At 40.9% G+C, this 27,825-nt stretch overlaps 2 protein-coding genes across 8 annotated transcripts in view; one reads left to right on the top strand and one right to left on the bottom strand.

Annotated features, from left to right (window-relative positions):
- LOC143299082 (neurobeachin-like) overlaps positions 1-27,825 on the bottom strand; it is a 299,752-nt gene that overhangs the window by 112,966 nt on the left and 158,961 nt on the right. The gene's annotated exons all lie outside the window — the stretch shown is intronic.
- Positions 355-12,996, top strand: LOC143298993 (protein mab-21-like 2). Its single transcript, XM_076612052.1, has 4 exons — positions 355-1,241; positions 7,197-7,668; positions 8,144-8,350; positions 8,873-12,996. Exons 1-4 carry the CDS (start codon positions 1,030-1,032, stop codon positions 9,086-9,088), a joined length of 1,107 nt encoding a protein of 368 aa, XP_076468167.1. The 5' UTR covers positions 355-1,029; the 3' UTR covers positions 9,089-12,996.

The raw sequence follows: 27,825 nt of genomic DNA, 5'->3' as shown, positions 1-27,825 counted from the left end.
GCTCGGTGCCAACTGTTTGGAGAGAGCCAGAGAAAAAAAAAGTTCACAGCTTTCAAGTAGCGGTCACAGCACAGAACTTTGACCAGGGCTGTACTGTGAGTGACCAGCCCACCACAAGGGAATTCACCCCCTTCACGTTACGTCAGCTGTCTGCCGGGACGTCGCCACCAACTCTTCCCACGCACGTCTCAAGAACGCAGTGTTTCGCGAAACCGTTCTCAGGAGTTTGGGATTCGACACACTTGCGGCATTGCTGAGGCTGTTGTAGAGGCGGTGTAAAGCCTGTTCCGGCCTTTTATCGGATACCTGCCATGGTTTGGGATATAGTAAACAAAAGTGTGAATCAGGTACTTCCTATCAGGTAGAACATACCGTATCCCTCGTCTACAGCAAACCGAGAAAACATACCGCCCTGTGAAAACAGCTGTTCCGCTTTCTGGAACAGGAGTGTTTGTGTATCAACTGAATGTTGTTTTAAGAGGTTGTGGAGAAACAGAGGCAGGAAGCAGCGTGGTGGATCAGCATCCACAGAAGCAGCACGTGTGTTAAGGGGCCAGGCTGTCAGTTGCCTTGTAGAGCTTTACCTGTCAACCCACACACACTTTGGGGGCCAGGAGTTGACAACAGCTGATGAAACCGTTGACACGGATCCAACACAGCGTCATTATGCAGCCCTCAATTTAGCCAGGATTTACTCTTACCTTGCCGAGCGCATAACCCCTTCAGGCCAGCTTAAATCGCGCGACAGGAACACACGTATCTAAACAGCCCGTTTATTATACATTCTTCCGTTTAAAACACGGATTTACCACAGCGGCAAAAAAGTGACCCCACTCTGAAAAAAAACTCAAGCTTTCTGCCTCAAGTACCTATCATTATAACAGTCTGTACGTGACCTTACCACGTTCGGCTGCGTTCCAAAAACACAACAGGCTTGAGGACAGGCGATCAGTGTGCCAGGTGTCCCTGCCATACAGTCACCCCTCATCACCACTGTACTTACTTCAGTGTCCACCCCCTACCGTGACCATGCTGCTGGAAGGCACGAGCCCCGAGATGTTGACAGCTCAGTCCAAGTTGCTGTTCCAAATCAACAAGTACTACAATGAACGCGTGCACGCGCGCAAGGCCACCACGGCCAAGACGATCCGTGAGGTGTGCAAGGTGGTGCAGGACGTTCTCAAGGAGGTGGAGGTACAGGAGCCTCGCTTCATCTCCTCCCTCACTGAGGTCAACGGCAGGTAAGCTCCCAGCACCAGACCCTTCGAATGGTGTAGTGGGTAGAGGCTCTCAGCCTTCTGATGGGTAAGGTGTACTATCTTCAAGGAAATTTGAGGATTCGAACTTCTTAATAATGCGGATGAATACGATTTAGCGCTGCTAATGAAACTTAAGACTTTGAGCCTCCTTGATACAATGTAAATGAGTACTTAGCACTATTCAGAGGAAAAGCTCTCAGGATTCTCATAACGCAGATGGGTAAAAGTTAGCATCATCCACAGAAACGGATGCCCTGCAGCGACTTTGACGCAATGTAGATAAGTATGACTGAGCAACGTCCACGGGAACTGCAGATGAAAGTTTTCCAACAGAACAAGTTGATATATTGCTTTGGCAGCAACTGGGAAATTCTGCCCTTGCATATCAATCCACAGAAATTCACATGCAACTTTCTCACCACTTAGGCAAAGGACATACACGTGCACGCAATTATATAAAGACACGACATTCTAAGGAACTGACGTGGCTTAAGATGTGAACTGGAGACCACAGACACATTAACATCCTGATCCCCACAGTGTACAGTCGACTGGAAAGGTATGCTCCCGCACAAGGTGCATGAAATGCGGTAAACCGCCATGTAACCACACAACTTCACACACAACACAACCATGACGACAGTCTAGCATAACGCAGAGAGTGATTCATGCACTTAAGTGGATGGTAAACATGCCACCTTCTATATCTGCTGGTGTTAACTTTCTTGTACCATAATCCTGATATTTCGTACTTCTGGTGTGTGTATTTCCGTGTTTGAGAAATTCAAATACAAAGTGTACTTACTTCAAACCAGCTGCTATACTGTAATCCAAGATGTTTTTGTGATCAATAGTAAGCTGAGGAAAAAACAAAATAGTACATAACTGCTGAAACCATTTATAATGTTAATTTACATTTCAAACTAGGGTTCTCATTTCACAACTCACACTACCGTATCTGTATCGCCATTTCACTGTGGCACTGACAGTGGTTTAAAGGATTTTTCTTCGCCTAATTTGAAAGTAGATTCTGGAATTAATTCGACGATAAAATTTGAATAATATCCCTTTTACCACTTCACAAGTCGCATTTCCAGTCATAAAACTTATCTGAAAGAATCGAATCTGAAATCACTCTCCCATTATTTTCGGAAAGAAAACTGTATTGCGTTGTGTTGTACTGTGAAGCCAAACACTCAGTCACTATGTATTCCTTTTTTTTTTTTTAATTTCTCCTAACGCTGCTGACAAGTTATAAATCACAGCTGACACCCTGCATCTAAAATGTCAGTCACGTGGGGGGGGGGAAAGCGTAGTGTCTGAGATATAAATCTGAAGACGTGCACGCCCCCACACACAGACCCACACACTTACTGGCGAAATTTTAAGCAAACAAATAAAGAGTGAAGGGAAGAAGAAAAAAAGCGTGTTAAATTTCGCTAGCTGCAAGGAAATCGGTGCGGAAGAGTGGTGGGGAGAAAGTTGTCTGGGAGAAGAGAGAACAGTTTTTCTCCAGTTTATTCAGTGTTTAGGTTGTGTTGCAGACCAGTAAGATGTGGCAACTCTGCGTGCGTACACGCATGAGGTGTGTGTGTGTGTGTGTGTGTGTGCGTGGCGTGTGCGTGTGAGTACGTGCTCATAACACACTGTGGTGTCCTGTGTACAAGTGACAGGAAATGATACTGAATGTCAGTAAGACTGTCGGAACTCGAATAATTCTCTGTTTAAGAAAGGTCCTCGAAGGACTGATTGCAAAATGGTGCACTGCTCTTCGAACTGTGCATTCCCAAAAGAAACAACAACAACAACAACAACAATAATAATAATAATTATTATTATTATTAAAAAAATAATAATAATATGATGATGATGATATTATTACTATTATTGTTGTTACTATTATCAACAACAACAACAACAACAACAATAATATTAGTATCATCCCCACCATCATCCTTGTTGTTGTTGTTATAACAATGACAGTTTTATTACCGCTGCCATTAATTGTTGTTGTGCGTATTTAAAGTTGGCTCATTTTACATTTAGAGAATATACCGCGGTAAGCATATTATCGTCGTCATCATCATCACCTAAAAAAAAATGCACAAACGTATTACTGTCTGTCATTATTATTCACAATACCAAGTCATAGCAAAGCGGTAGTAACAATAAAAACAGTTATAATAATAATGACAATGTAATTCTTTGGTCATAATTTATCCAACTGCCGCTGTTGATCGATCAATATGCTACTCGATTTTCCTTTTAGTGTCTAGTATTTTCACCAGGAAATCAATTCTGATTTAAAGCATTATTTGACATTATTTTTCTCCTAGTAACTCATTCTTTTGAAAGTTCAACGCATCGCACAAACATATTCCTATTTAATAAACACAACCATTAGCGAACACTTTCAAAATATATTTCTAATTACAATTATTACAAGAACTCGTGCCACTACTGCTTCCACAGCTGTTACTGCAGTGACACATATTTCTCAATATCAGAAATGTCGATAAATGATAAAATACGGAGTGTAAAACAAACTATTACTTCTAATTCTATTAATATAAAATCAAAAACTCATTCCTTATGTTGAGGTAAAACATCATCATTATTATTATTATTGCTATTACCTCTGCTGATAATATTTAGAATTTTAAAAAGAAATATTATCATTATCATTCTTATTTTTGTTTAAACAGTATTTTATATGGAACATGTCACAATACAACATAGATCTCGATAAACAGGACAACAAGGAAATCTTATATAAAGTCCTGTCCTGATACATGTACATACTGAATATGTGATGGATATCACCACAACCAGAAATTAAGACGTGATCATACATGGGTTTTGAACAAAACTAAGCTGAGACATAAATAAAGTGAAGAAAAAGAATAATAAAAGTGTGGTGGAGAAAGGAGTCAACAGAGAGAGAAAGAGAAAGAGAAGTATCAACGCTGGGCCACAAGCACAGCAAGACTGAACTTGGCCGAAAAACATAGCATATTATAGATTTTTTTTTAATGACCAATATAATAATATTCATGTTTAAAAAACCCTGTATTTCTGTTTATCATAGTTGTTGCTGTGACACCGCTATTGTTGATACATACCGAAAATAAGGCACTGCAGTAAACGAAGCTAGCAGTGAAGAATAATTTGCAGACAATCTTATGTTCACCCATACAAAACTATATAAATGCACATTATTATTATTATTATTATTATTACATCACACTCAGCGTTTCTGTCTACAGTCTGTAGCCCATTTAAACACATACAGTATGTATATATATATATATATATATATATATATATATATATATATATATATATATACACAGTACACACACACACACACACGTGTGTGGTTGTTGTTTTTTTTGTGTGTGTATACTTGGGGTCTGTCATTAATCTGTTCATTTACCTATCTGTCTTGATATTTTCTTCCTTATCGATTTAAGTGTTTATTATTCAAATTTATTTATCTATTTATTTATTCATTACAACGGTTATCGATTTTCTCGAGTCCTCTCTCGGTCCACTAAACAGTGCATACAGTAACTATTAATTCCATTACTTCAAAACATATCAACGAGGATTTCAATTGTCGACTGCCAAGTGTGCAGTGTAATATTAATATGGACGGCTTACGGACATAATCAAACACACATATAACCAAACGAATACATATAGTTACACGAGTAAAGGTTTTGTGAGAACAGATTACAAATGAATTCAACTTTCATTTTACTTTATATTTAATTTCACTTTATTTTTATTTCATTTTGCCTCAGACCGTTTATTCGTTTTCTCACACCGAGATACGACGCCTGGCATTTTATGTTTTTACTTCATTTTTCCTTCTTTCATTTTGATTTCATTTTCGACTTTTCACTTTGCCATTTCTCATTCTCATTCTCGACAGTTTAATTCAAACATTTCCAACTTCTTACATATTACCATTTGTTACTCTTGACTAGTCAGTCATTGGCTACAATGTATGCTGCAGGGGTTTTCTGGCTAATCTATCATCCACGCCCACCACTGTTTCTTGAGGAAAGACGACAGTGTGTGTGTGTGTGTGTGTGTGTGTGTGTGTGTGTGTGTGTGTATCTCTGTGTGTCTGTGTGTGTGTGTGTGTGTGTGTCGCCGACCACTGTGACTGTCAACAATAATGCTATTTGTTTTTTGGTCATTCATTCATTCCTGCTATTACTTTATTTATTGCTATCTATTTCTTTATTTATTCATTATTTATTCATTCATTTATTGCAAAACCTATTGCACAGGGCGTCTGTCTTTAACTATCATCATCAACATTAGGAAGCACGATAATGATAAGAATAATAAGAACAACAACAATGATAATAGCAAGAATAACAACAAAACCACACTTTGTTCAAGGCTTGTGCAACGCAAAACTGAAAAGAGTTTCAAAGTGCAACCACACGCACTCACTCACACGTCGTGTGTAGCCTGCATGATGAAATGCACAATTTGGAGACGTGTTCCTAAATACATATACCGCACAAGTTAAACACGGGTTTGGCTCACGGGGATACGTCGTGCCCCAGGTTAAACAGGAGCCAAACAAGTTTCTGAACATGATTCCCGAACCCCTGCCGCATTCAAAGTGTTCATGACTAGATATACATAGTATGATTAGGTGTGTCTGTGTCTGTGTCTGTGTGTGTGATGAACACGGGGAACGATAAATTACACGCGCAAGAAATTAAAAAAAAAAAAAAAAAATCACAGAGCAAGCAAGAAAAAATGAATCAAGAAGAAAGGGAAAAACATGAAGGAATAAAGATTGGAGAAAATTTTTTTTTTAAATAACGAAAGAGAGAAAGAAAGAAAGAAACAGAAACCTGGCATGGCAGACGAAGCGAAAGACCGAGTTACACACGCAACACAGTGGCTTGTGCTTTAGCACCGCGGCTGTCATGTACGTCCCGTGTTGACAAATAACTTGCGCGGACAAGACAATATAAACATAGCGGAGGAAAACTCATAAACTTACTTTATAATTTGTCCTACTGCACTGTGCAGACTGCTGGCATTCCAGTGCACAACCCCCCACAACCCCTCCCTCACCACACACACACACACACACACACACACATCTTCCATTGCACACCTGTCAAGGCGAGACAGGATTAGCAGGATTAGCTTAAAGCGGTGAGGATTTAAAGCTGTCATGGTGACACGACCTTGAGAACGCAAGCAGGACATCTTTTCTTAAGGCCGCTGGAACGCGTGCACAGGGGTGGGCTTTGTATATATAAAAAAAATTATATTAAAAAAAAAACAAAACCGGCTGGAGTGTGTGGCACAGGGAACGCACGAAACAATGGTGGGCTGTAAATACAGTGACCATGGAATCTGAGCGATATGAGAGCAGACAACCTGAAAATTTACCTCACTCACTGAAGGCTGACAACTTTTTATGAAATCATTTGATATATTTTTGTTTCGTTTTATTTGTGTGTGTGTGTGTGTGTGTGTGTGTGTGTGTGTGTGTGTGTGTGTGTGTGTGTGTGTGTGCATGCTGGGTGGTAATTTTTTGTTTGTTTTTTTGTTTCGTGAGGAAGATACACTGTTGAGGGGGCATTAGACATTCGTTACTGTTGCTAAAAAATAAAACCTTGAACAATAAGAGGGACAACAGTGATATAATTATATAAGTAGAAAAACAAAGAAAGGAACCACCCCAAAACAAAAACAAATTAAAGACTTGTCACAAAAAATAATACTAAAACAAAGGAAATGGGCATTCCAACAACAGAACAAGACAGAGAGAGAGAGAGAGAGAGAGAGAGAGAGAGTCCAGGTTTCCTCCTTATCTTCCCTTCAGCTGTCCACATCTCACACACCACACTAGGATCTGACTCCCCCATCACGTCCTTCTTGTTGCCGCCACAGGTACGAAGGCCTGGAAGTCATCTCGCCCAACGAGTTCGAGGTGGTGCTCTACCTCAACCAGATGGGCGTCTTCAACTTCGTGGACGACGGCTCCATCCCGGGCTGTGCCGTGCTCAAGCTGAGCGACGGTCGGAAGCGGTCCATGTCGCTGTGGGTGGAGTTCATCACGGCCTCGGGCTACCTCTCCGCGCGCAAGATCCGCTCGCGCTTCCAGACCCTGGTGGCGCAGGCGGTGGACAAGTGCAGCTACCGCGACATGGTCAAGATGATCCCGGACACCACGGAGGTCAAGCTGCGCATCAAAGAGCGCCACGTGGTGCAGATTACGCCCGCCTTCCGCTGCGCCAGCATCTGGTGCCGCTCCGCCGCCCACTGGCCCACCCCACACACCTCCTGGCCCAACCCCAACCTGGTGGCCGAGGTGAAGACCGAGGGCTTCGATCTGCTGTCCAAGGAGAGCATCTACATGAAGGTGGGTTTGGTTTTGTGGGGGGTGGGCATTTTAGATGGGGGTTGGGGGCGATGGGGGTGGTTTGGAGGTTTTGAAGCTGTTGGTTTGTCTTATCGTTACGTTCTGGGCCTTCTCTGCTTAAAAGATTGTCTGTGTGTGAGACAATAAATGGTTGATAATTTTTTTGTTTCACTCATTCATTTATTTACAAGACTATTTCACCTCTTTTCTCCCCTTTTCTTAAAAGTATTTGATCAATGCTAGAAAAAGAAAAAATGTCCAAAGTATTAATCAACAACCCAGTATGTAAATATCTAACAATACTCCCCTTAAATGCAACCACAGTTTATATATCTCAGTTATTTTGGCACTTACTTACTGGTTTTAAACCTCAATGAGATGTACAACATGTGGATTAATAACTGAACTTGCGATAGCACATGACACGATAAAAAAAACGACACCTTTATACATTCATGTGTGTGTTTCCCAACAGGATAAACAGTCAGCGGCGGAGGGCGACGCGTGGGTGATGTCGTTCCGCTACGCGGAGGACCGACTGCTGTACGGGGGGTGCCGGCGTAAGTGTCTGTCCATCCTGAAGACCCTGAGGGACCGCCACCTGGACATCCCCGGACAGCCCATCAACAGCTACCACCTCAAGACACTGCTGCTGTACGAGTGCGAGAAACACCCCAGGGAGGTCAGTCACTGCCGCTGTACTTCACTGTCAGGGATGGGAGTGTAGAGGAGGGGGGTGGGGGTAGGGGGAGATTTTGGGATGGGGAAGGGAGGTCTAGGGATATCAACATATCAGATCAGGTGGATGACGGTGGGAAAAACGAAGAAGGAAATCCTAGTGGGGGTTATGTAAACAGTAGCAACGAGAGAAAATACTGTTTTATTGAAACGCTTGTTGTTGCCTTCTATGCAGTTACTCCTTATGATTATTATACATTATTACCGTCTTAATTATGAAATTTTATATCTGAGAAAGGTAGTCGAACACTTATTTTTAATCAGTGGAAGTACTAGTTGTCAGGAAAGCAAAGATCACTACGACTGGACAGGATTAAATTCAAGTGAATGTAGCTTACAATCCAAACCAACAGCCAGAAAAGAACGATTAAATTCCAGTGAATACAACTTAACCGTCCAAACCACCAGCCACAAGATAATGAACCCCAAACTCAAACAAAGGTCCTTGGCGCCGTGTGCTGTGCAGATGGAGTGGGACGACACGTGCATCGGGGACCGCATCAACGGCATCCTGCTGCAGCTCATCTCCTGCCTGCAGAACCGCCGCTGCCCCCAGTATTTCCTGCCCAGCGTCGACCTCTTCAAGGGGAAGTCCACAGCCGCCATGGACTCCGTGGCCAAGCAGGTGTGGCGCATCGTGCGCGAGCTGCTCACCAACCCCCACAGTCTGGAGGTCCTGTGAGCGGAAAGCAGTCCCCAGCTTCACCGGATGGATGTTGGGAAGGTTCTTTGGAGTTCCTGGGGGGTCGGTGCTTTGTCTACAATGTACACCGAGTGGTATAACATAAAGCTATACAACGTGATGTGGGAGGAGAAGAAAGAAAGGAGGTGAACGCTATCGGTCTTGAGTTTCCAGTCACATTCCTGGAGGGATCCTCAAAAGGACAAACAGGACGCGTTCAGCGGTGGATGCTTTCTTCTACGTTTTTGTGCGACTTTTGTTACGCTCCTTTCTGGGGGGGTTCTTGCTTCTTCTGTGTTTCCTGTTGTCCAATGCTTTTGTTGTGAAGTGATCGACAGTTTACTGGTCTGAGAGAATTATCCACTCTGAACGGAGATATCGAGTTCGTCTTGCTTCTGAATTTCAAACGTTTGTCAAATTTATCATTGACAGAAACGTTTTTGTTCTATATTTTTTGTTGTTGTTTTCCCCTCTATTGTACAGGGTTTGCCCCAAATGGAAAACAAAATTGTGGAAAACAGCGTTTTGTTGGAACTGTATGTTGTATGACTTTCAGTGATTTTTATTTTTTTTTTAAATAGTTTTCGCTTTCATTCACGTAGACCAATGCACTGACTGGGAAGAGACACGATGCACAAAATACTTGATAGAAGTGAAGGAGGCTGTTGTCCACACCATGCAGTGGCACGTGATGGGATGTGCGTGAAACTTTCACGGAGAACTGAACCATGCCATGCAGAAGTTCCCTTCTCGTGACAGGCTTTCAGTGGATGTCCGGAGTACGGGGTGACTACAGCTCTGGCGACTGTGTGACGGCTTCAGCCGTGCAGAGCGGGTAAACACTCCAGTATCCTCTTTTATCTTTCCTTCCCACTCTCCTCCCTGTTCAACTATGTCCTTTTTCTTATGTCTGTCGTTTGCCCTTTTGTGTATCCCTTCGTCACAGTTTAATCTCCAAACCAGCTTAATAGTGATCAGATGTACACAGCTTGTTCAGTAATATTTTACTTACCTGTCTGTCATGGGCTAGTCAATGAAATGTGCCGTACAATATATTCCCGAGTGCATGAGAAAAGGTGTGTGTGTGCGTGAGAGACAGTCAGAGAGAGAGACGGGAGGAGAGAGAGAGAGAATGATCTTTACCATATCTGAAGACCAAAGATTTTTTGTGCACATTTATGTGTTGTTTTTGTGAATAAACGCCACGTACAAATCGACGATTCCCTGAATTCCCAATATATGCAACATGACAAAAGGGTGAGAGCGAAACGGAGTGAAAGGAACAGGGTTTTATGATTACTTTAGAACTGACATGACGGTGATGGCGCACCAAAGCAAATGTAACCCTCCCCTGTATCGTTCGCCCCAGCTGTTTCTTGTGAAGTTCAATCAGTCTCCCGATTTCCTTAGTTTTATGAAAATTTATAATCGTATGATGCAGTCTTACATATAACAAATCTCTAACAAATGAGTCAGCTATAGTTTTGTAAAACCAACTCTACCAGTAGCATGATATCGCCATACTGCCCCCAACCAATACACAAAAATAATGAAGGCGGTCTTGGAAAACGTAAAGCATGCATCCATTTTCTTGACATGCACTGCAAACCATAAAGTGTGTTATGTTAACCTATACCTTTTTAACATATGCTGGAATTCACATGCGCGCAAACACACAGCACACACACACACACACACACACACACACAAACACGCATGCAAACCTGACTAAAAACGCAAATGAAACACACACATACTTTTCAACACAGCAATCCAACAGAAGGATGAGGAGAATTTAAGCAGGAAGATGGGGCTATTAATGGTATCTGAAGATAACTTCAAACGGTCATATTGGGTAAAAAGGAATGCAACCGTTTGCCGCAGTATACCATTTTAACAATATGATCAAACTAAAATATATAACACAATATTCAAATAGTTTGCTACAAAGGAAAATCGCCTTGGCCATACAGACTAAATAAACAACGCTTTGTGATGTCAGAGGACAGTCCAGTCTGGTTTAAACCAACACATTTTATATTACGAAAGCCAAACGTTCACAGAATTTGCATGGTTGTGGCCCACCCCATCATTCTCCTACTGCAAACAAAGCCACAAAGTACTTAATCTAAGATATCACTTGCACAGGTGATCATTTTCTCTTTAATGTCTCATCATCCACGCCAAGTCTGATGTTTGAGGGAATAAAAAAAAAATTCATACTGATACTGTTGAATTGCTGAATAAACTATACTATACTTTTTTTCTCTTTTTGCTCTCTCTCTTTCTCTCCGCTGAACACTAAATTTTGAATGTTCAAAATGCAGTGCTCTAGTGGTTGGTTGTTTCTCTTCAATTCCGCCTCGTGTTCTTGGTGGATAACTTGTGTCGCTGTCTTGACTTGCTTGTGTTGTTCATTTCGTCGTTTGCGTGTCGATCATGCGAATGCGTTCACACATCCTCCACCCCCCACACCCCGCACCCTTAACCCTTATCCCTCTCCCTCTGCATGCACGCAGTCTGTACCCCCCCTCCCTCCCCTCAATCTCCCTTTCTACAGTACAGTCTATGCTGTTTCGGTAATCAACATTTAACAAAGACAAGGTAACAACAGAAAGATAGTAAAAACAGTTAACTGGTGCTAAGTATGAACAAACAGTACACTTAACAGATCATGTTTTCCTGTGCTTTCGTCACATCTGCACCGTCAATCTAATTTATTCATTAAGACGTCTCACCATAGTGGACTATTATTCTTGAAGCTCTATGCACTTTACAACAGCGCTAAAAGGAATCACTCAAACACCCCACAAAAATATACACATGTAATTTGAAACATAAGTAAGAGAGGACAAGCTTGGAGATAAATCTCTTCAAAACCAGAGTCACTGTCCTCTTCATTGCTAACCCTGGCCACAGACATCAGATGAATTCATTATTGTCTTTACCTTGACTACTCTGCTGGTCTTCCCGGTAGCTAAGGGCACTCTGTCTTGCCAAACGCTATGCCTGTGTTTCGACCATCTTGTTTTTGAGACTGGTTGTATGATATACGATCTGTCTACTTTGCCTTCTCGTTTTCCTGGAATAACCTATCAGCTTCTCTCTCTCTCTCTCTCTCTCTCTTGAATGATTATCCCGTTTTAACCATATCCTTTTGACACTGGCTCCGATTATAAATTTGTCCCGTGATTTTTCTTTTACATACTCCGTCACCTCAACTCTCTCTCTCCCCCCCCCCTTCCTCTCCATTCCCACGCCATATATAGATCTAAATGTGATCGGCACAACACCTGACAAAAGGTCACAGAATCCTTTTTTCAGCACAGGAAGCAGAGTCCCATTCAAATCATATCAGAGATAAACCAAAACACAAGTTAGCCTTTACAGGGCTGATAAACAATCTCTAGTTTCCACCATACACATAAAATAAATTACGTTCATCATCCTTCATCATTTTGTTTATAGTGTGCATCAACCATGATATGACCGTATTTTCATTCACGACACCCTTCTCACCCCCACCATATTTGTCGAAACATATGATTATGAAATTTTTGAAATCGTTTTCCTTATCATCTGTATGTGCTCAATTTAGTTCCAGTTGAAAGGTTCTGCTTCAGTGGGAAAAGAAAATGATGGCGCCTGTTGTCTTGACGCATAAAGTGGCCATGCTTTTTGTATGTCTTCTGTTAGTGTTTTCTTCTCATACACGTTGGGTATGTGGTTAATTGTTATTAATTTATCTGGTGTACATCTGTCTGTACGTGGTTGTTGGCACTGTGTACATATTCATGATGGATCTATATTGATGGCACTGTGTGTACATTACTATCTTATTGAATTGTCGTTGGCGCTGGGCTGTGACCCCAGTCCGCACGGCATTTTATGGCATTAAACGTTTTGTTTCGCGACGTCTTCATCTGTAGTGCGATTTTGTTGTATTCATTGAAACATCTCTCTCTCTCTCTCTCCCTTTCTTTCTCTGTGTGTCTGTGTGTGTGTGTGTGTCTCTCCACGCTCGTGTGTATGTGTGTGTGTGTGTGTGTGTGTGTGTGTGTGTATGCGCGCGCGCGCGCGTGCGTGTGTGCGTGCGTGCGTGCGTGCGTGCGTGAGCTACCGAGCGCTAATATGTACGCATCTGTGTAAGTTACTCTTTCATGATGTATGGTAAATATTACCAACTGCTCACATGTTAAAATTCTCTCTCTCTCTCTGTCTCTCTCTCTCTCTGCGGATCTAACCAGAACGCATAAGCAATTCTATCTAATACCTCTCACCCCTTTCGGGGTATGGAGACAGCATAAATCAAACAATTTACATCAAAAATATAAATTATTGTACATTGAATAAAGAAAATCAAATATTTTGAGACTGAATTTTTTCTTTCTCCTTTTTCTTTTCATATTTTGACAGAGCTTATTTGCCTTTTCGTTTGACAGATGGCTCTCTCTCTCTCTGGAGATTAACGATAATTTCCAGTCACAACCTGTGCCGGGCTCTGAAAACTGAGAGTTCAAACAGCATGGCCGACAGAGAATCGATGTACACAATAATCTGCAACGCGACATTCCACTGTTAACGCTGTGCTGTTTATTTCGGAATAGAGCGCTCGGTATCTGTGGGACGGTAAAAAATTCATAATAAAGGTGTTTCAAGTGCTATTTATTCCATCTCGTTTTATTTTTCAACATGCACTCACTTTCAGACAAATTATCATGCAAGGTTTCGGTGCCATATGCCGACTGACATAAACATGTTAGCATAAAATTAATAGTGTGCCCAACTTGATCAACATAAATAGAATGTGAGATAGAAAGCTGGCCAGTATTCGAACATCATCCGTAACAACAATATCAACATATCCCCCTTCACGGTTGTATCGATAAGTGACGACTATAACCAAAGCCCTTTTCTGTATCTACCATTGTAACCAACCCCCACAAAATTAATACCATACTATTACGTAATATTGCTGCTGTCATTACTACTGTTTACACCACAACCATTCAATATTAGTAATATTGTTACCATCACCATCATTAGTATTAACATTGATATCATTATCCTTATGATGATGTTGATGATCATCATTATTATTATTATTGTTGTTGTTGTTGTTTATTTTCACATTTTGAAATGGCAGGTGTGGTATTTGCTCCATGACAAACAGATGCTAACAAATAAAATTTTCCACCAAAAACAAACCAAATAAACATATACAGATAGACAGATAGATAGACAGACAGACAGATAGATAAGAAACGGGGAGTGGGGGGGGATGAGGGGGGGTATATCTTCATCAATTTCGATTACAAGTGTTGTCACTCGGCAGCGAAACTAAACAACAAATAATAACAAAAACAACATCAGTAATAACAACAAATAAATATAATAAATGAACCTACCAACAAACAAAAAAGCAAACACAGACACAAATTCATACACATGTACAATTAATTTTTCAAAAGTATATATATATATATATATATATATATATATATATATATATATATATATACACACACACATATGGGATATATATATATATATATATATATATATATATATATATATATATATATATATATATATATATATATGAAATAAAAGAAATCAACCAAAATAGAACAAACTAAAACAAGCATATTTTTTTCATATCAAACATCAAGTGAAAAACAACAACAACAACAAATAATCGAAAAAACAAAACAGAAATATATCGAATAAAACGTAAACAACTAATTGCGACACGTATAAAATATTTATATATTTTAAAGAAATTCACTGAAAATAACCACCCCCACCACAAAAAAAAAATAAAAACAACAAAAAACAGGATCACCATTAAAAACGGACCTGGTGAACAGGATCACCATTAAAAACGGACCATGTAAAAAGTCCAAAGCAGCAATTTTCCACAAAACAAACAACTACATTTTTTTTTTTTTTTTTTAAAGAGCGAGTTGGAGGGTGGGAGGAAGAGGGAGAACATGCAGTCGGCTGTCTCGCGCGCATTGACCTGAATACTAATTAGTACGGTCACATATCTCTACTCGTTTCACTTTCCGCTGTGGAGTTCACGCGGGGAACATTAATTCACAGAACACATGGCCTGTTAACAGACCCACAACCTGCACCCGCGCATGTGTATAATATTAAATAGTGCCGCACACATTCACTAAACGATGAATCCAATCTTCCGAAATGTTATCTAAATTTTTTTATGCTCTTTCTAATTCATGCGTTCCTTAGTGCAGCAGCCATGCTTTTGCATTCAGTGTGTGTATCTGTTATTGTTCACGGAACACACCATGAATAAGCTGGGGTTTGTTGCTGATCATTGGAGTGTCTGTTATGTCTTTATTAACGTTCGAGAATAACATCGTGTGTTTAAAACCAAGAGTCCAATTGAGTTTCTCACAAGCCCTCTTCTGCAGTCAACGCTCAGGCATATCTCTCTTCATCACACACACACACACACACACACACACACACACACACACACACACACATAAATTCTGGTTTTATCTTATCTAAAATGTGTTTAAATCTACAAAGTTCTGCTTTCTTTTCCGTTCAAAAAAGAAAAAAAGGACAAAAGTTTTTGAGAGAGAAATTATATAGAAATTTAAAAATTAAATTGAAAAAAAAAAATATATATATATATATAGAAAAGGGTGGTGGGAGGATGATGGGGGGGGGGGGTTATCGGAACACAACATACAGAATTAAACGAAAGCCACATTATTGTGGGAATAATCTGTTATGAATCCATTTCACTCTGCATTCTGAGCCAGGTTTTTATGTTCTTGTTCTTGCTTCTTAGACCAAAAAATAAAATAAACAAAATATACCTTTTCTGTGAGACAGTATTGGAACAAATAGAAAGACGAACGTAAAAAATAAAATAAAATAAAATAAAGAAAAAGGAAAAGAAAAATCGAACGAACTTTACGACGCATGTATTGGCGGAAAAACTACTATAAAATTTACGATGCTTAGCCTGTGTTTAAAAAAATCAAAACATTAAATAAACAAAAATAAGTCACACACACACACACACACACACACACACACACACACACACACACACACAAAATACAACGAAACAGGTGGCCATAAACCGCATGCAATAAAACATTTTTATAAGCAGGGTCGTTTGACTGCAAGTGCAAGCAAACGGAACATGTCAGCTTTTACTGCCGTGTTTAATTAGTTCCCAACACAGGGATACAAAGAGGGTAGACCTATTGATTGACAACTGACCTCACTCCCACCTCCACCCATTGACCCTTCCCACATTCACATAAAGGGTAGAATTTCAGGTGGTTGTGGGCAGAATCTAACTTGAGTATTGACACATTTGTGGTACCACGTTTCTGTTTATGAGGGAGAGGGGGAGTGCGGAGGTGGCGGTGGGAGTTGCCAACGTTAAAAGTTTCACACACACACACACACAGACACACACTCTGTGTCATTGTATATATTCACTTATTTAAGACACGCGAGTCAAAACCCGCAACTCGCATGCAAAAATGTCCCTTTTCACGTGCCACATTTATAAAGGCGACTGCAGTAGATGAGTATGCCCGTCCATAAGTATATGATTAGTATATGATAGATAATGTAAGATAGATAATGTACAATAAAAACAAAAATAAACAGATAAGTGAATAAATAAATAAACAACAAATAAGTAAAGAAATAAATAAATACATAGAGATAAAGAAATAAACAAATACATGAATAAAAACAACAACAATAAAACAATAATTAAAAAAAAATTAATAATAACAATAATAATGATGATTATGATGATGATAATGATGATGAGAAGAAGAAGAAGAAGAAGAAGAAGAAGAAGAAGAAGAAGAATGATAATAACAACAACAATCATGAAACAAGAGGTACGACAAAGCAAGGTATAGGTTCGTTTACGTTCACAATCACACTGCCCACACAGAAACAACAGCAACATGAATAAACAAGTAAACGCACGTAAATCTGCTGGGGAGCTTCATGAAAGTCATCATTATCATAAACCTTATCATCTAAAATGTGTACTGGTTTCACTGATAAGAGAAACACAAAAAGGGACGCTTCAATGTTAAACAAATAAGTAAATAACAACAACAAACAGCAACAATAATAACAATAATAGTGATGATGATGATAAAATCTATTCGTTTATTCCTTTCCTAACTTTCTATTTAAATGCTTAATGATTAACACTTATTCAGCTATTATTCGTTTATCTGCTTATAATTTTTTTTTTTAAAAGGCTGTTCAATAAATATCGTACCCCGAATATGTTTAATTTACGGTGCGCGAGTTCACATGCTACAAAAACGCTTTACCTGTTTATTTGTTTTTTGCTTTTTCATTTGTTGTTGTTGTTTTGCTATCTTTTGTGCTTTTTTGTTTTTTGTGTGTGCACACTAGTTCAGTGTGAGTCATGCAGCAACAGACGGAGAGAGAGAGAGAGAGAGAGAGAGAGAGAGAGAATGTGTGTGTGTGTGTGTGTGTGTGTGTGTGTGTGTGTGACCTACTTTCCTCTGTCTCCCTATTTCGAAATTCTACTGAGCCACGGTTTATAATGCAATTTGTGCTCCCTCTCTCTCTCTCTCTCTTCATTTTGACTATGAAAATAAAAAAAAGGAGCTTCGTAACAACTTTATGCCTTTAGAACTTAGCACCCACAAAAAAGAGAAAAGGAAAAGAAGCGACATAGTTTTTCTTCCATTTTCATCTGCAGCAGAGACAACAGAAATGACACAAATAAACGTTCTACGAACACCAAAGAACCGCACCAGTCCAATAGGCAACAGGCGCTTTCTCTCTCTCTCTCTCTCTCTCCCCCCACCCACACACACACACACATATATATATATATATATATATATATATATATATATATATCATCATCAGCAGCAGCAGCAGCAGCAGCATAGTCCTTCAGTCACGACTATTAATTTTTCTTTATCAGCATAGTGCTTCAATCACGATACTCACCCTAAAGTCGAGGCCCTTGACCCCCAGCTATCCAAATATCTCTCTCTCTCTCTCTCTCTCTCCCTCCCTCTCTCTGCTCTCAACACTTAGTTGCTGGAGGAAGCCACTCACACCACTACAAGAAACCATTGACCTGTGTACTAAACATACTCAGTACAAGAAACCCGGCAGACACCACAGTTTATTTCTCCTCTCAGTTCAGGGGCGCCACACAGGACCTGCACACCCGCCCAATGTTTTGCAACAACCCCCCCCCCCCCCCCCCACCCCTGTTTACCGCTCGGAATGGAATGACCAGACCCTGAAGGACACACACACACACACACACAGGAGTTCCGCAAAGTCACTGGCGGTGTCGATTTCATGCACGTGTGCCACGTGATCACGAGCGCGTGCACAAGAGGTCAAGTGTATTTGGGAGAGAGAGGGGGCAGGAGGCGGAAGGGGGAGGAGGGGAAGAGACGCGCGTGAGCTTCTGATGGTTTTTAATCAGACCGCGCTAATTACATGAGGAACGAGGTTTCGGAATGAGCTGGAGGGCTGGAGAGCTTGCTGACTGTCGTGGCTGGTAGTGGAATACAAACACTACACACACATGCAGCAATTAAGAGTTCGCGGAAACATTCCACCAGCCACCCCCCCCCTCGCCCGTTCGCGTTTCTGGGTGGATTTATCACACATTTTCTTCTGCATGCCGGCTCGCGAGTCGAGGCACAACACTCGTCACGGTGAATCACCAGTTTTCTCTCTGCTGATAGTTGGTTTTTTTGTTTGTTTTTTTTTGTTTTTTTGTTTGTTTGTTTTTTTCAACGGTAGCGGAATTTATACAGCCACTGGCATGTTAGGTAAACTCCTGTCTTCCTCTCTCCCACCAATATATTTTCTTGTCTTGGCCAAAACGGTAGTGTGAATCACACGAGTTGTTTCCAGTTTGTTTTAATTGTTTGTTTACTGACAACCTCTTCCACGTTCTTCTCTGTGCGAATGTGTACATGTTAAGCGAGAGCTAGCAAGTGGCGTGTGTGTTGGGAGTGTTTGTGGGGTGGGGGTGGGAAGGGGTGGGGTGTCTTGGAGTGTTTGCTGGGGGGGGGGGGGGAGCGAGGGGTAAACGCAATGAATTTTAATAAAAACGAAAATGTAAACAGCTTAGCGAATGTTTGCAAACTTCCCGTGGAAACATCGTTACCAGTTCATTTGTCAGCAATCACACGTCCATACAAACTGTAATTAGTGAACACTCATACGTCCACACAAAACGAAATTGCGCGTTGTTTTTAATTTATCTTTATTCTCTCTCTTTTTCTTTCTTTTTCTTTTAATTCACTTTTATCTTTTTGTTGTTGTTTTTTTGTTTTTGTTTTTTGTTGTTGTTGTTTGTTTTGTTTTTGTTTTTTTTGGGGGGTGCCTCTTTTTCTGTGGATATGTAAAGACACGTGTGTTTGTGTGTGCCTAAGAGAAAGAAAGAGTGCGCATGCGTGCGTGCGCACGTAAGAGATGTTCCCCCACCCTCATCCAGCATTTCTCTCCTGTTTGAATAATAATAGTAATAATAATAATAATATTTTGTGTGAATAATGACGATAATTCATCAATAATTCTCCAATGTCGAGTGACCGCCTGAGCGCGTTGGTTCGAATCACGGCTCAGCCGCCGATATTTTCTCCCCCTCCACTAACCTTGAGTGGTGGTCTGGACGCTAGTCATTCGGATGAGACGATAAACCGAGGTCCCGTGTGCAGCATGCACTTAGCGCACAAAAAAGAACCCACGGCAACAAAAGGGTTGTTGATGGCAAAATTCTGTAGAAAAATCCACTTCGATAGGAAAAACAAATAAAACTGCACACAGGAAAAAATACCCCAAAAATGGGTGGCGCTGTAGTGTAGCGACGCGCTCTCCCTTGGGAGAGCAGTTCGAATTTCGCACAGAGAAATCTGTTGTGATAAAAAGAAATACAAATACAAATAATAATAATAATAATAATCACAATAACAATTATAACAACAGTTATAATCTTCTTTGTTCGTAGGCTGCGACTCCCTTGACCAGTCGTTTATGTACATGAGTGGGCTTAAACGAGTATGACCGTTTTCACCCCCGCCATGTAGGCAGCCATACTCTGTTTTCAGATGGAATTTGGAGGGGAGGGGGTAGGGGGGAGGGGTAGAGGGGGAGGTTGCATGCAGCGTGGGGTATGTTCTTGTGTCCAAAACCCACCGAACGCTGGCGTGGATTACAGGATCTTTACCGTGCGTATCTGATCTTCTGCGTGCATATACACACGAAGAGGGTTCAGGAACTAAGCAGGTCTGCACATCTGTTGACCTTGGAGATCGGGAAAAAATATCCACCCTTTACCCACCAGGTGCCGTGACCGGAATTCGGACCCGGGACCCTCAGATTGAAAGTCCAACGCTTTGACCACTCGGCTGTTGCGCCTATGATAATAATAATAATAATAGTAATAATAATAATAATAATATAATGAGAATGACGATGATCACCATCTTCATCAACAACTACAACAACGACCATGTCTAAAAGCCAACAGACGGCGGCAGACAAGCACAGCAGACGGGACGTGGAAGAGAGGGGAAGGATAAGGGGAGGTGTGAAGAGATGAGGTTGGGGGAGGGGTGGAAGGGGGTGGGGGGTGGGGGGGCACCGGCTTGAAGGGCCGATCAACCAACCAACCAACCAACCATCCAGCCAATCAAGCGGCGACCCTTAATTAAAACAGAAGGTGTAATTACCGTGGGAGGGGGGGAAAAATGTTAGTAACCCCTTCAGCTGCCCAACCCCTTCCCTTTCCCCCATCACTTCTCCAGCCCCCCCCCCCCCCCCCCCCCCGCCCCCCCCTCCCCCCTGCCTACGTCCCACCCCAGCCAACAAAGCCAGCATCTGTTCCCCACCCCCCACCCGAGGGGAAGGGTGATGCTCTCTCTCTCTTTCTCCCCCCCCCTCCCCTCTCTCTCTCTGCACTTTCTCCGTCTCTTTTTCTCTGTCAATCCTGACCCCTCTCCCTCTCAAAGGAGCTCTTTTTTTCTTTTCTTTTTTCTTCTTTTTTTTCTTTTTGTTTTGCCCAAGCCTCCCCCGCTCCCCCCCGCCTCCTCCTCCTCCGTGTCTCCCCGCCACCCACTGATCGCAGTCTCTCTGCATGCATTGGCAAACACCCTCGGCATACATAACAAACTTTGCGGGGTTCTCCATATGGCGAAAGCCTGTGTGTCTTTTTTGCCTTGCTGGCGAAAGGTCCCTGGGAAGGGCTGGCACTGCCATGGTGTTCACATGCAATGCGTGCTTCCGTGCGGCCTGCGACTATGATAGCGCACGTTTCAGAGTTCTGTAAGATAGAACAGACACTCGTAGTTAGGTATATTGTGGGAACTTACACCTTATTATATGCGCCTGTGTCCATGATGGAAGAGGGTCAAAACTCTTAACAGATATAGAGCTTTAACCACTGTGGCGTAAACTATACTATGTGCTCTCAAATGTGCGGTGACAATTAATCATGATGCAACAGAACAAAGCGGGTGTGAAAATAACATTATATAATACGTCAGTGCGTGTCTTCTAATGCGTTCGATATATTAAGAAAGAATTTGCAACCCATTTCTTAAAGTAATGTTATTTTTGTTTTTTTTTTAAGAAGAAGAAAGGAAATCGTTTACACAAACACATAATTTTCATTTATCGTTTAATGGCAGGATACTTGGACGATATGGGATAGCATTCACACACACACACACACACACACACACACACACACTGGGGGAAATGCCAGATTGACTAAGAAATGGACGTGTGAATAAGTAATAACATTTGATTAGTCACCCATCTGCCCCCACCCCCCTGCTTTGATCACAGACAGGCTTCACACACACACACACACACACACACACACAGCGCTTCGATTAGCTGGCAGAATGAATATAAATAAGAGAATGGGGAAGGAAGGAAGGAAGGAAAAGAGAGGAGCGAGGCTGGAAAGGGGGTTGTGACAGGGACAGAACGAAATGAGAGAGAGAGAGAGAGACGCAGGGATGAGCAGAGATGATGAGAGAAGCGGGAATTATAACAGACACGCACAGAATAACGGTGGGACAGAATATATATATATATATAATTTTTTTAAAAAATCGAATCACAGAGAAGGAAAGGGAGGGGCGGGGGCGGAGGTCGGTCAGACAGACAATGAAGACAGAAAGAATGAAATCAAACCAATGAATATTAAAGAGCTCACTTGCATAATCTCAGCTGACAAACTATCTCTTAGGGAAAATAAATCGGGTTAGGTTATTTTTTGTTTGTTTGTTAGTTTTGCTGTTGTTGTTGTTGTATCACCAGCAAAAAAAATACATTATTCCTCCATGAAAAAGTAGCGAAAAAAGAAAAGAAAAGAAAAAAAGGGGGGGGGTGTGGGGGGGTCATGTTGATTCAGGTAAATAACACCCACACAAACTGAACCTTGAGCTGACCCATGCACAATATAATCATCCATCTTGCATGTTGAATATCAAAACTTTAATCGCGTTGAGGGAACTAACCCGAGTGAAACGAGCAAAGGGTAATCGGTCACTGAAAGGTGTCCTCGATGACACCTACACACCTGACAGGTCAGCGGGGCGTGTCCGCATACAGCACACTGACCACTGGCTGCCCCGGGGCCTACTGGCGTCACCTGACATCTTCCTCCCCTCCTCCAGACCCCCCTGCGCTCATAAACGTGATGGTTATTACCTGCTGACAGAGATTTACCTAGGAATTAAAACCTCACCTTCGCGGAAGCTGATTAATATTGAGTCGTCAACATCATCATCAGCAGCAGCAGCACTCGTCTTGCTGAGAGATGCGAAGACGAGAAGACGGGTTTGTTCGGTGAATGGGATGTCTTGTTACGACATGGTGATGATGGTATCCGGACGAAATATGAACCAGATATTATCCCTGGGGCGTTTTCTTTTTTCCATAATGTACTGACTTATTCATTCACTCATTCGTCCATTCAATTAATCACAAACCTGTGTGATTCCTGCTTATCTGTTTGTTTATCCATACAGCAATCCATCCATCCATTAACCCACTGTTTTCTTTTTATTACCATTATATCATTATGTTGTTTTTTGATTTTTTTGTTTTTTGGGGGGGCGGGGGCGGGGGGGGGGTTAAATTCTTATTCTTATTATCATCATCGTTATTATTATTATTATCATCATCGTCATTATTATTATTGTTATTATTATATTATTATGATTATTACTATTTATTGACTTATTCATGAACTCGTTCGTCCATTTAATTAACCATCAACCTGTGTGCACATCTGTTTGTTAATCCATACAGCAATCCATCAGTTCACCCACTGACCAGTCCACCTCCCCTACCTATACCAGCTAATGTGTGTACCTAACTATCCGTCTTCTATAACCTCAGAACCAAATGACTGAGTGCTGACTTATTTTCATAATCCAACACTGAACAGAAACGTCTTCACTTGCCAGTTGATGTATCATATTAATGGAGAAAATTCCAGAAGAAAAATTGCTGGCCAAGGTTATATAGCTGTCTATCGTTGCTTTACTTTATTTTAGTTTTTTTCATTTTATTCATTCTTAACGTTCTACAAGGAAAGCCGAATGACGACTGCATGTGAACTCACTGGATTCCATCGAAGACCAACTACTGCGTTGATTATCTCTTGATGTTTCCAGCGTAAACAAAAAAACAAAAAAAAAGGGGGAAAACTCGTGATGTATTTGTATTTGTACTTGTATTTCTTTTTATCACATTCGGGTGGCTCTCCCCAGGGAGAGCGCATCGCTACACTACAGCGCCACCTATTTTTTTGACTTACTTGTGTAAACAAAGTGAGTATGTTTTAACCCGGTGTTCGGTTGTCTCTCTCTTCCTCTGTGTGTGTGTGTGTGTGTGTGTGTGTGTGTGTGTGGTAAACTTTAACATTGCCATTTTCTCTGCAAATACTTTGTCAGTTGAAACCAAATTTGGCATACAAATAGGAAAAATTCAGTTCTTTCCAGTCATCTTGTTTAAAACAATATTGCACCTCTGGGATGGACACCAAAAAATAGAAATTAAAAATAAATAAAAAAGAAGCCTAATTATATGCAAACTGAATTTACTGTTACATCTATATATTTTTATTGGAACTTTGATCTGATATTCTGACACAACAACAAGAGCAGTCATTTTTATCATTTTTTTGTTCAAACAGGAACTTCTTTTGCTAAGCATGGAAGTTATATTTATTTTGCATGTCTTTGTTGCAGATAGTAAAAAAGGGAAAATAATATGTAATTAATGCTAGGGGGTTTAATTTGCTTTAAACTGATCTTTCTCATCTTAAACATTACATTTTGAAATTATACTCAATATATAAAAAGCTTGTGTAACTCAGTGTACAGGGCTTTCACTATGCTCATTCGCCCAAGTGGTCATTTTCGGAAAATACTAAAAAATCAATACGACGAGTGGACTTTATAGATCTATTGGTTGAGCCCTGAAGATCATGGGCAAAAATCAATTGCGTACACATATTTATACATATTCAAAGCGCGTGCTCATATTCTTCGCGAAGGCGAACGACGCAATTTTGTTTCAAGTTGTTGACCTGCCCGTTCAATCCTATATTCAGTCGACAATACACGATAATATGTGATGTGATGGAAAGTTGGAGAAGGAGACCGTTAAATATTTATTCAGAGAAAGATTTGTGAACGCCTCATAACTTACTGGATTATGCCCCAAACTGCCATAAAAAGATCCACAGAATCAGTCGGAATTCACAGTTAAAAATAATAAACCATGAGAGTTAATACCCTTGAACTGATGAAACGTAAAAATTTCCAGTCTTGACTTTTCTCAAAATGAAGTCCTTTTCACTTCATACGACGTTTAGAAGTACTTGTACTTGGCTCTACATGTTATTTGTTTAACAAAATACTCAATTTTCATATCAACTTTAAAACTATAAACTAGAATGAACATAAAAGAGAAATTGAATCGACCGTGTCAACCGGGTGTAACTAAACTTGTACATCTATCTAGATCCAGAGAAAACGGCTAAATGCTGCAGTCTGATTGCGGCGATAGCCACGTCTCCTTTAGCGCGGACTTAAAAATAATTTTTAATTACCCTTAAAGATTTTTTGAATGCCCAAGATACACCAAATTAATATGATTTAAACAGCGTTCTCACTGCGTATACCGCAATCGATTTATCATGTTTAAATGTTATCTTTTTGAACGTCAGTTAAGGAGCCACGATAGTGTAATGGATAGGACAGTTTCTTCTCATCCGAACACGCGGGGTTCGAATCTGCCGTTATGACTTTTTTCCCCCCCTTTTAACCCGAAACTTTATAATAACAAATACAAAACACATAATAACGAGTGAGTCTTGAAGGCCTTGCCTCTCTTGTTTTGTATTTTTTTCCTGCGTGCAGTGTTATTTGTTTTTCCCATCGAAGTGGATTTTTCTACAGAATTTCGCCAGGAACAACCTTTTTGTTACCGTGGGTTCCTTTACGTACGCTAAGTGCATGCTGCACACGGGACCTCGGTTTATCGTCTCATCCGAATGACTAGCGTCCAGACCACCACTCAAGGTTTAGTGGGGGAGAAAATATCGGCGGCTGAGCCGTGATTCGAACCAGCGCGCTCAGATTCTCTCGCTTCCTAGGCGGACACGTTACCTCTAGGCCATCACTCCACACATAAATACATACATCACTCCATGTATAAAATAAGAATAATATCATTACCATGAAATTGCGGCATTAAAATAATAAAATGATATTAACTCACGCTTTATTATCATTACTTAATCGCTGCAATGTAATGAAAAATCAACAACATTTAATTAAGTAAACTAATGACTTACAAATTTGGAAGCACATGCAATAAGCGTCACGAAGACATGGTCTTTCAAGGACAGGAGAAAAAGTCTATCGCAGTTCTTCGGTCATGTACATGTACATATAGTGTTAGTGTTAGCGTTAGAGTGTGTGTGTGTGTGTGTGTTCATTTATCCATGCATCAAATTCATTAATTCGAAGCGCAGTTCATCTTCATCTAATGATTTTTTTTTTTCCAAATAAAGCTTTTCATTTCATTTCTTAACATCAAACAACAAAGAAAGACAGACGTTAAACACGAGTAGAGCAACATTATTTCATACTACTAGTTATGTGTCATTTATGTTCCGTATATACATTTTATACATTTGTTAACAGTGTGTGTTCGTCTTCAGTTTAACAGTGTGTGTGTGTGTGTGTGTGTGTGTGTGTGTGTGTGTGTGTGTGTGTGTGTGTGTGTGTGTGATTCTATTCGTGCTTTAAATCTAATCCATTACTAGCTCGAATCGTATTCCACATTATTCATTTCATTCATTAACAAATTTGTTTCCTTATCCTCTTATTTCAAAATGTTACTAATCTCCGCTCCCCCAAACATGCACAAGCGTTTCGTCATACAGGCAGCTACAAAAATGGGACGCTGGAAGGTTTTCACTTCTTCTTGACGAATGTGCTCCGTTTCAGACATGAGTTATATCCTTAACGACTTTTCCCGCTTATGGGGGGAGGGGGGAAGGAAAGGAAAAAGATGAAAAAAAACAAAAATAAATCCAACATGGTGTCTAGTGACGTGGTAGGCCACTTTTTTTACGCACTCGCCCCAGCCTTCATCAGGTCTTCGTACAGTCTGTAATATGTACACAGAATAAATCTCTCTCTCTATCTCATACACATATATTCATTAACACACACGTGTGTGTGTGTGTGTGTGTGTGTGTAAGCGCGATTGCGAGTATTCGTGTGCATGCGTGCGCGCGAGCTTGTGTATGTGTGTGTGTTTGGGAGAGAGAAAAGGGATTTGAGAGCGAGTTGGGCGTATGCCCCTCGCCTGTCCTCATCAATAACATGGCCGACTTCTCGCAGCCTGGATCACACCGCCAATTACCTCTGTCTCCTCCGGCTACACGCCTCCTCCTTTTCCTCCACCACCCACTTCCTCCCTCGCTCCTCTAATCCCCACCACCACACACACCCCGAACATTACTCCTCTCGTCTCTTTCCATGATTCCCTTAAATATACCACCATCAGGTACATGGCAAATTTCGCTGCTGGACAAAATCAAAACACAACACGATCACGAACACACACACACACACACACACACACACACACACACACACACACACACACACACACACACACAGAGGGGGAGAGAGAGAGAGAGAGAGAGAGTCTGCGAACAACATGACCGTATGAACAGTAGCTTATCTCCAGAATACTCTTCCGTCAGCGGAAAACTGAAATAAATTGAATCAAAAATACTTCTCTGGTCAAAACACAGGACAATCATTATATACGACGACGTATTAAGTTAGTGTCAGGACCAGTCCCACCCATACAGAAGGGGGCTCCATTTCTGACCATTCGAGAGAAAACTTCATGAACGATCACATCAGAGTGTGAGCTTCAACAATGTCTGAAAGAGTTTTGAATTATGAGGTGCTCTCTCCCTCTCGCTCAAGGTAAGCTGAATATCGATGAATTGGTTTTGTTTTCTGACTTTATCGATGACCCCCGTATTGTCTGAATCCGTGTGTAGGCTACATAAACAGTGTACTGTGGACACAACAACTTTCGGACTGTCGCTAATACTATGTATAAGCATCTTATTTGTAGGTATCGTT

The sequence above is a fragment of the Babylonia areolata genome, chromosome 24, assembly GCF_041734735.1.
Source record: "Babylonia areolata isolate BAREFJ2019XMU chromosome 24, ASM4173473v1, whole genome shotgun sequence".
In the NCBI taxonomy this organism is placed as follows: Eukaryota; Metazoa; Mollusca; class Gastropoda; order Neogastropoda; family Buccinidae; genus Babylonia; species Babylonia areolata.
This window is presented reverse-complemented; position numbering and strand designations above follow the sequence as displayed.

Excerpts from the sequence above, each read along its gene's own strand:
- LOC143298993 (XM_076612052.1), top strand. The coding sequence starts at position 1,030 with ATGCTGCTGGAAGGCACGAGCCCCGAGATGTTGACAGCTCAGTCCAAG. Across the intron at positions 1,242-7,196 it reads CTCACTGAGGTCAACGGCAG|GTACGAAGGCCTGGAAGTCA; the intron begins GTAAGCTCCCAG and ends TTGCCGCCACAG. Across the intron at positions 7,669-8,143 it reads AGGAGAGCATCTACATGAAG|GATAAACAGTCAGCGGCGGA; the intron begins GTGGGTTTGGTT and ends GTTTCCCAACAG.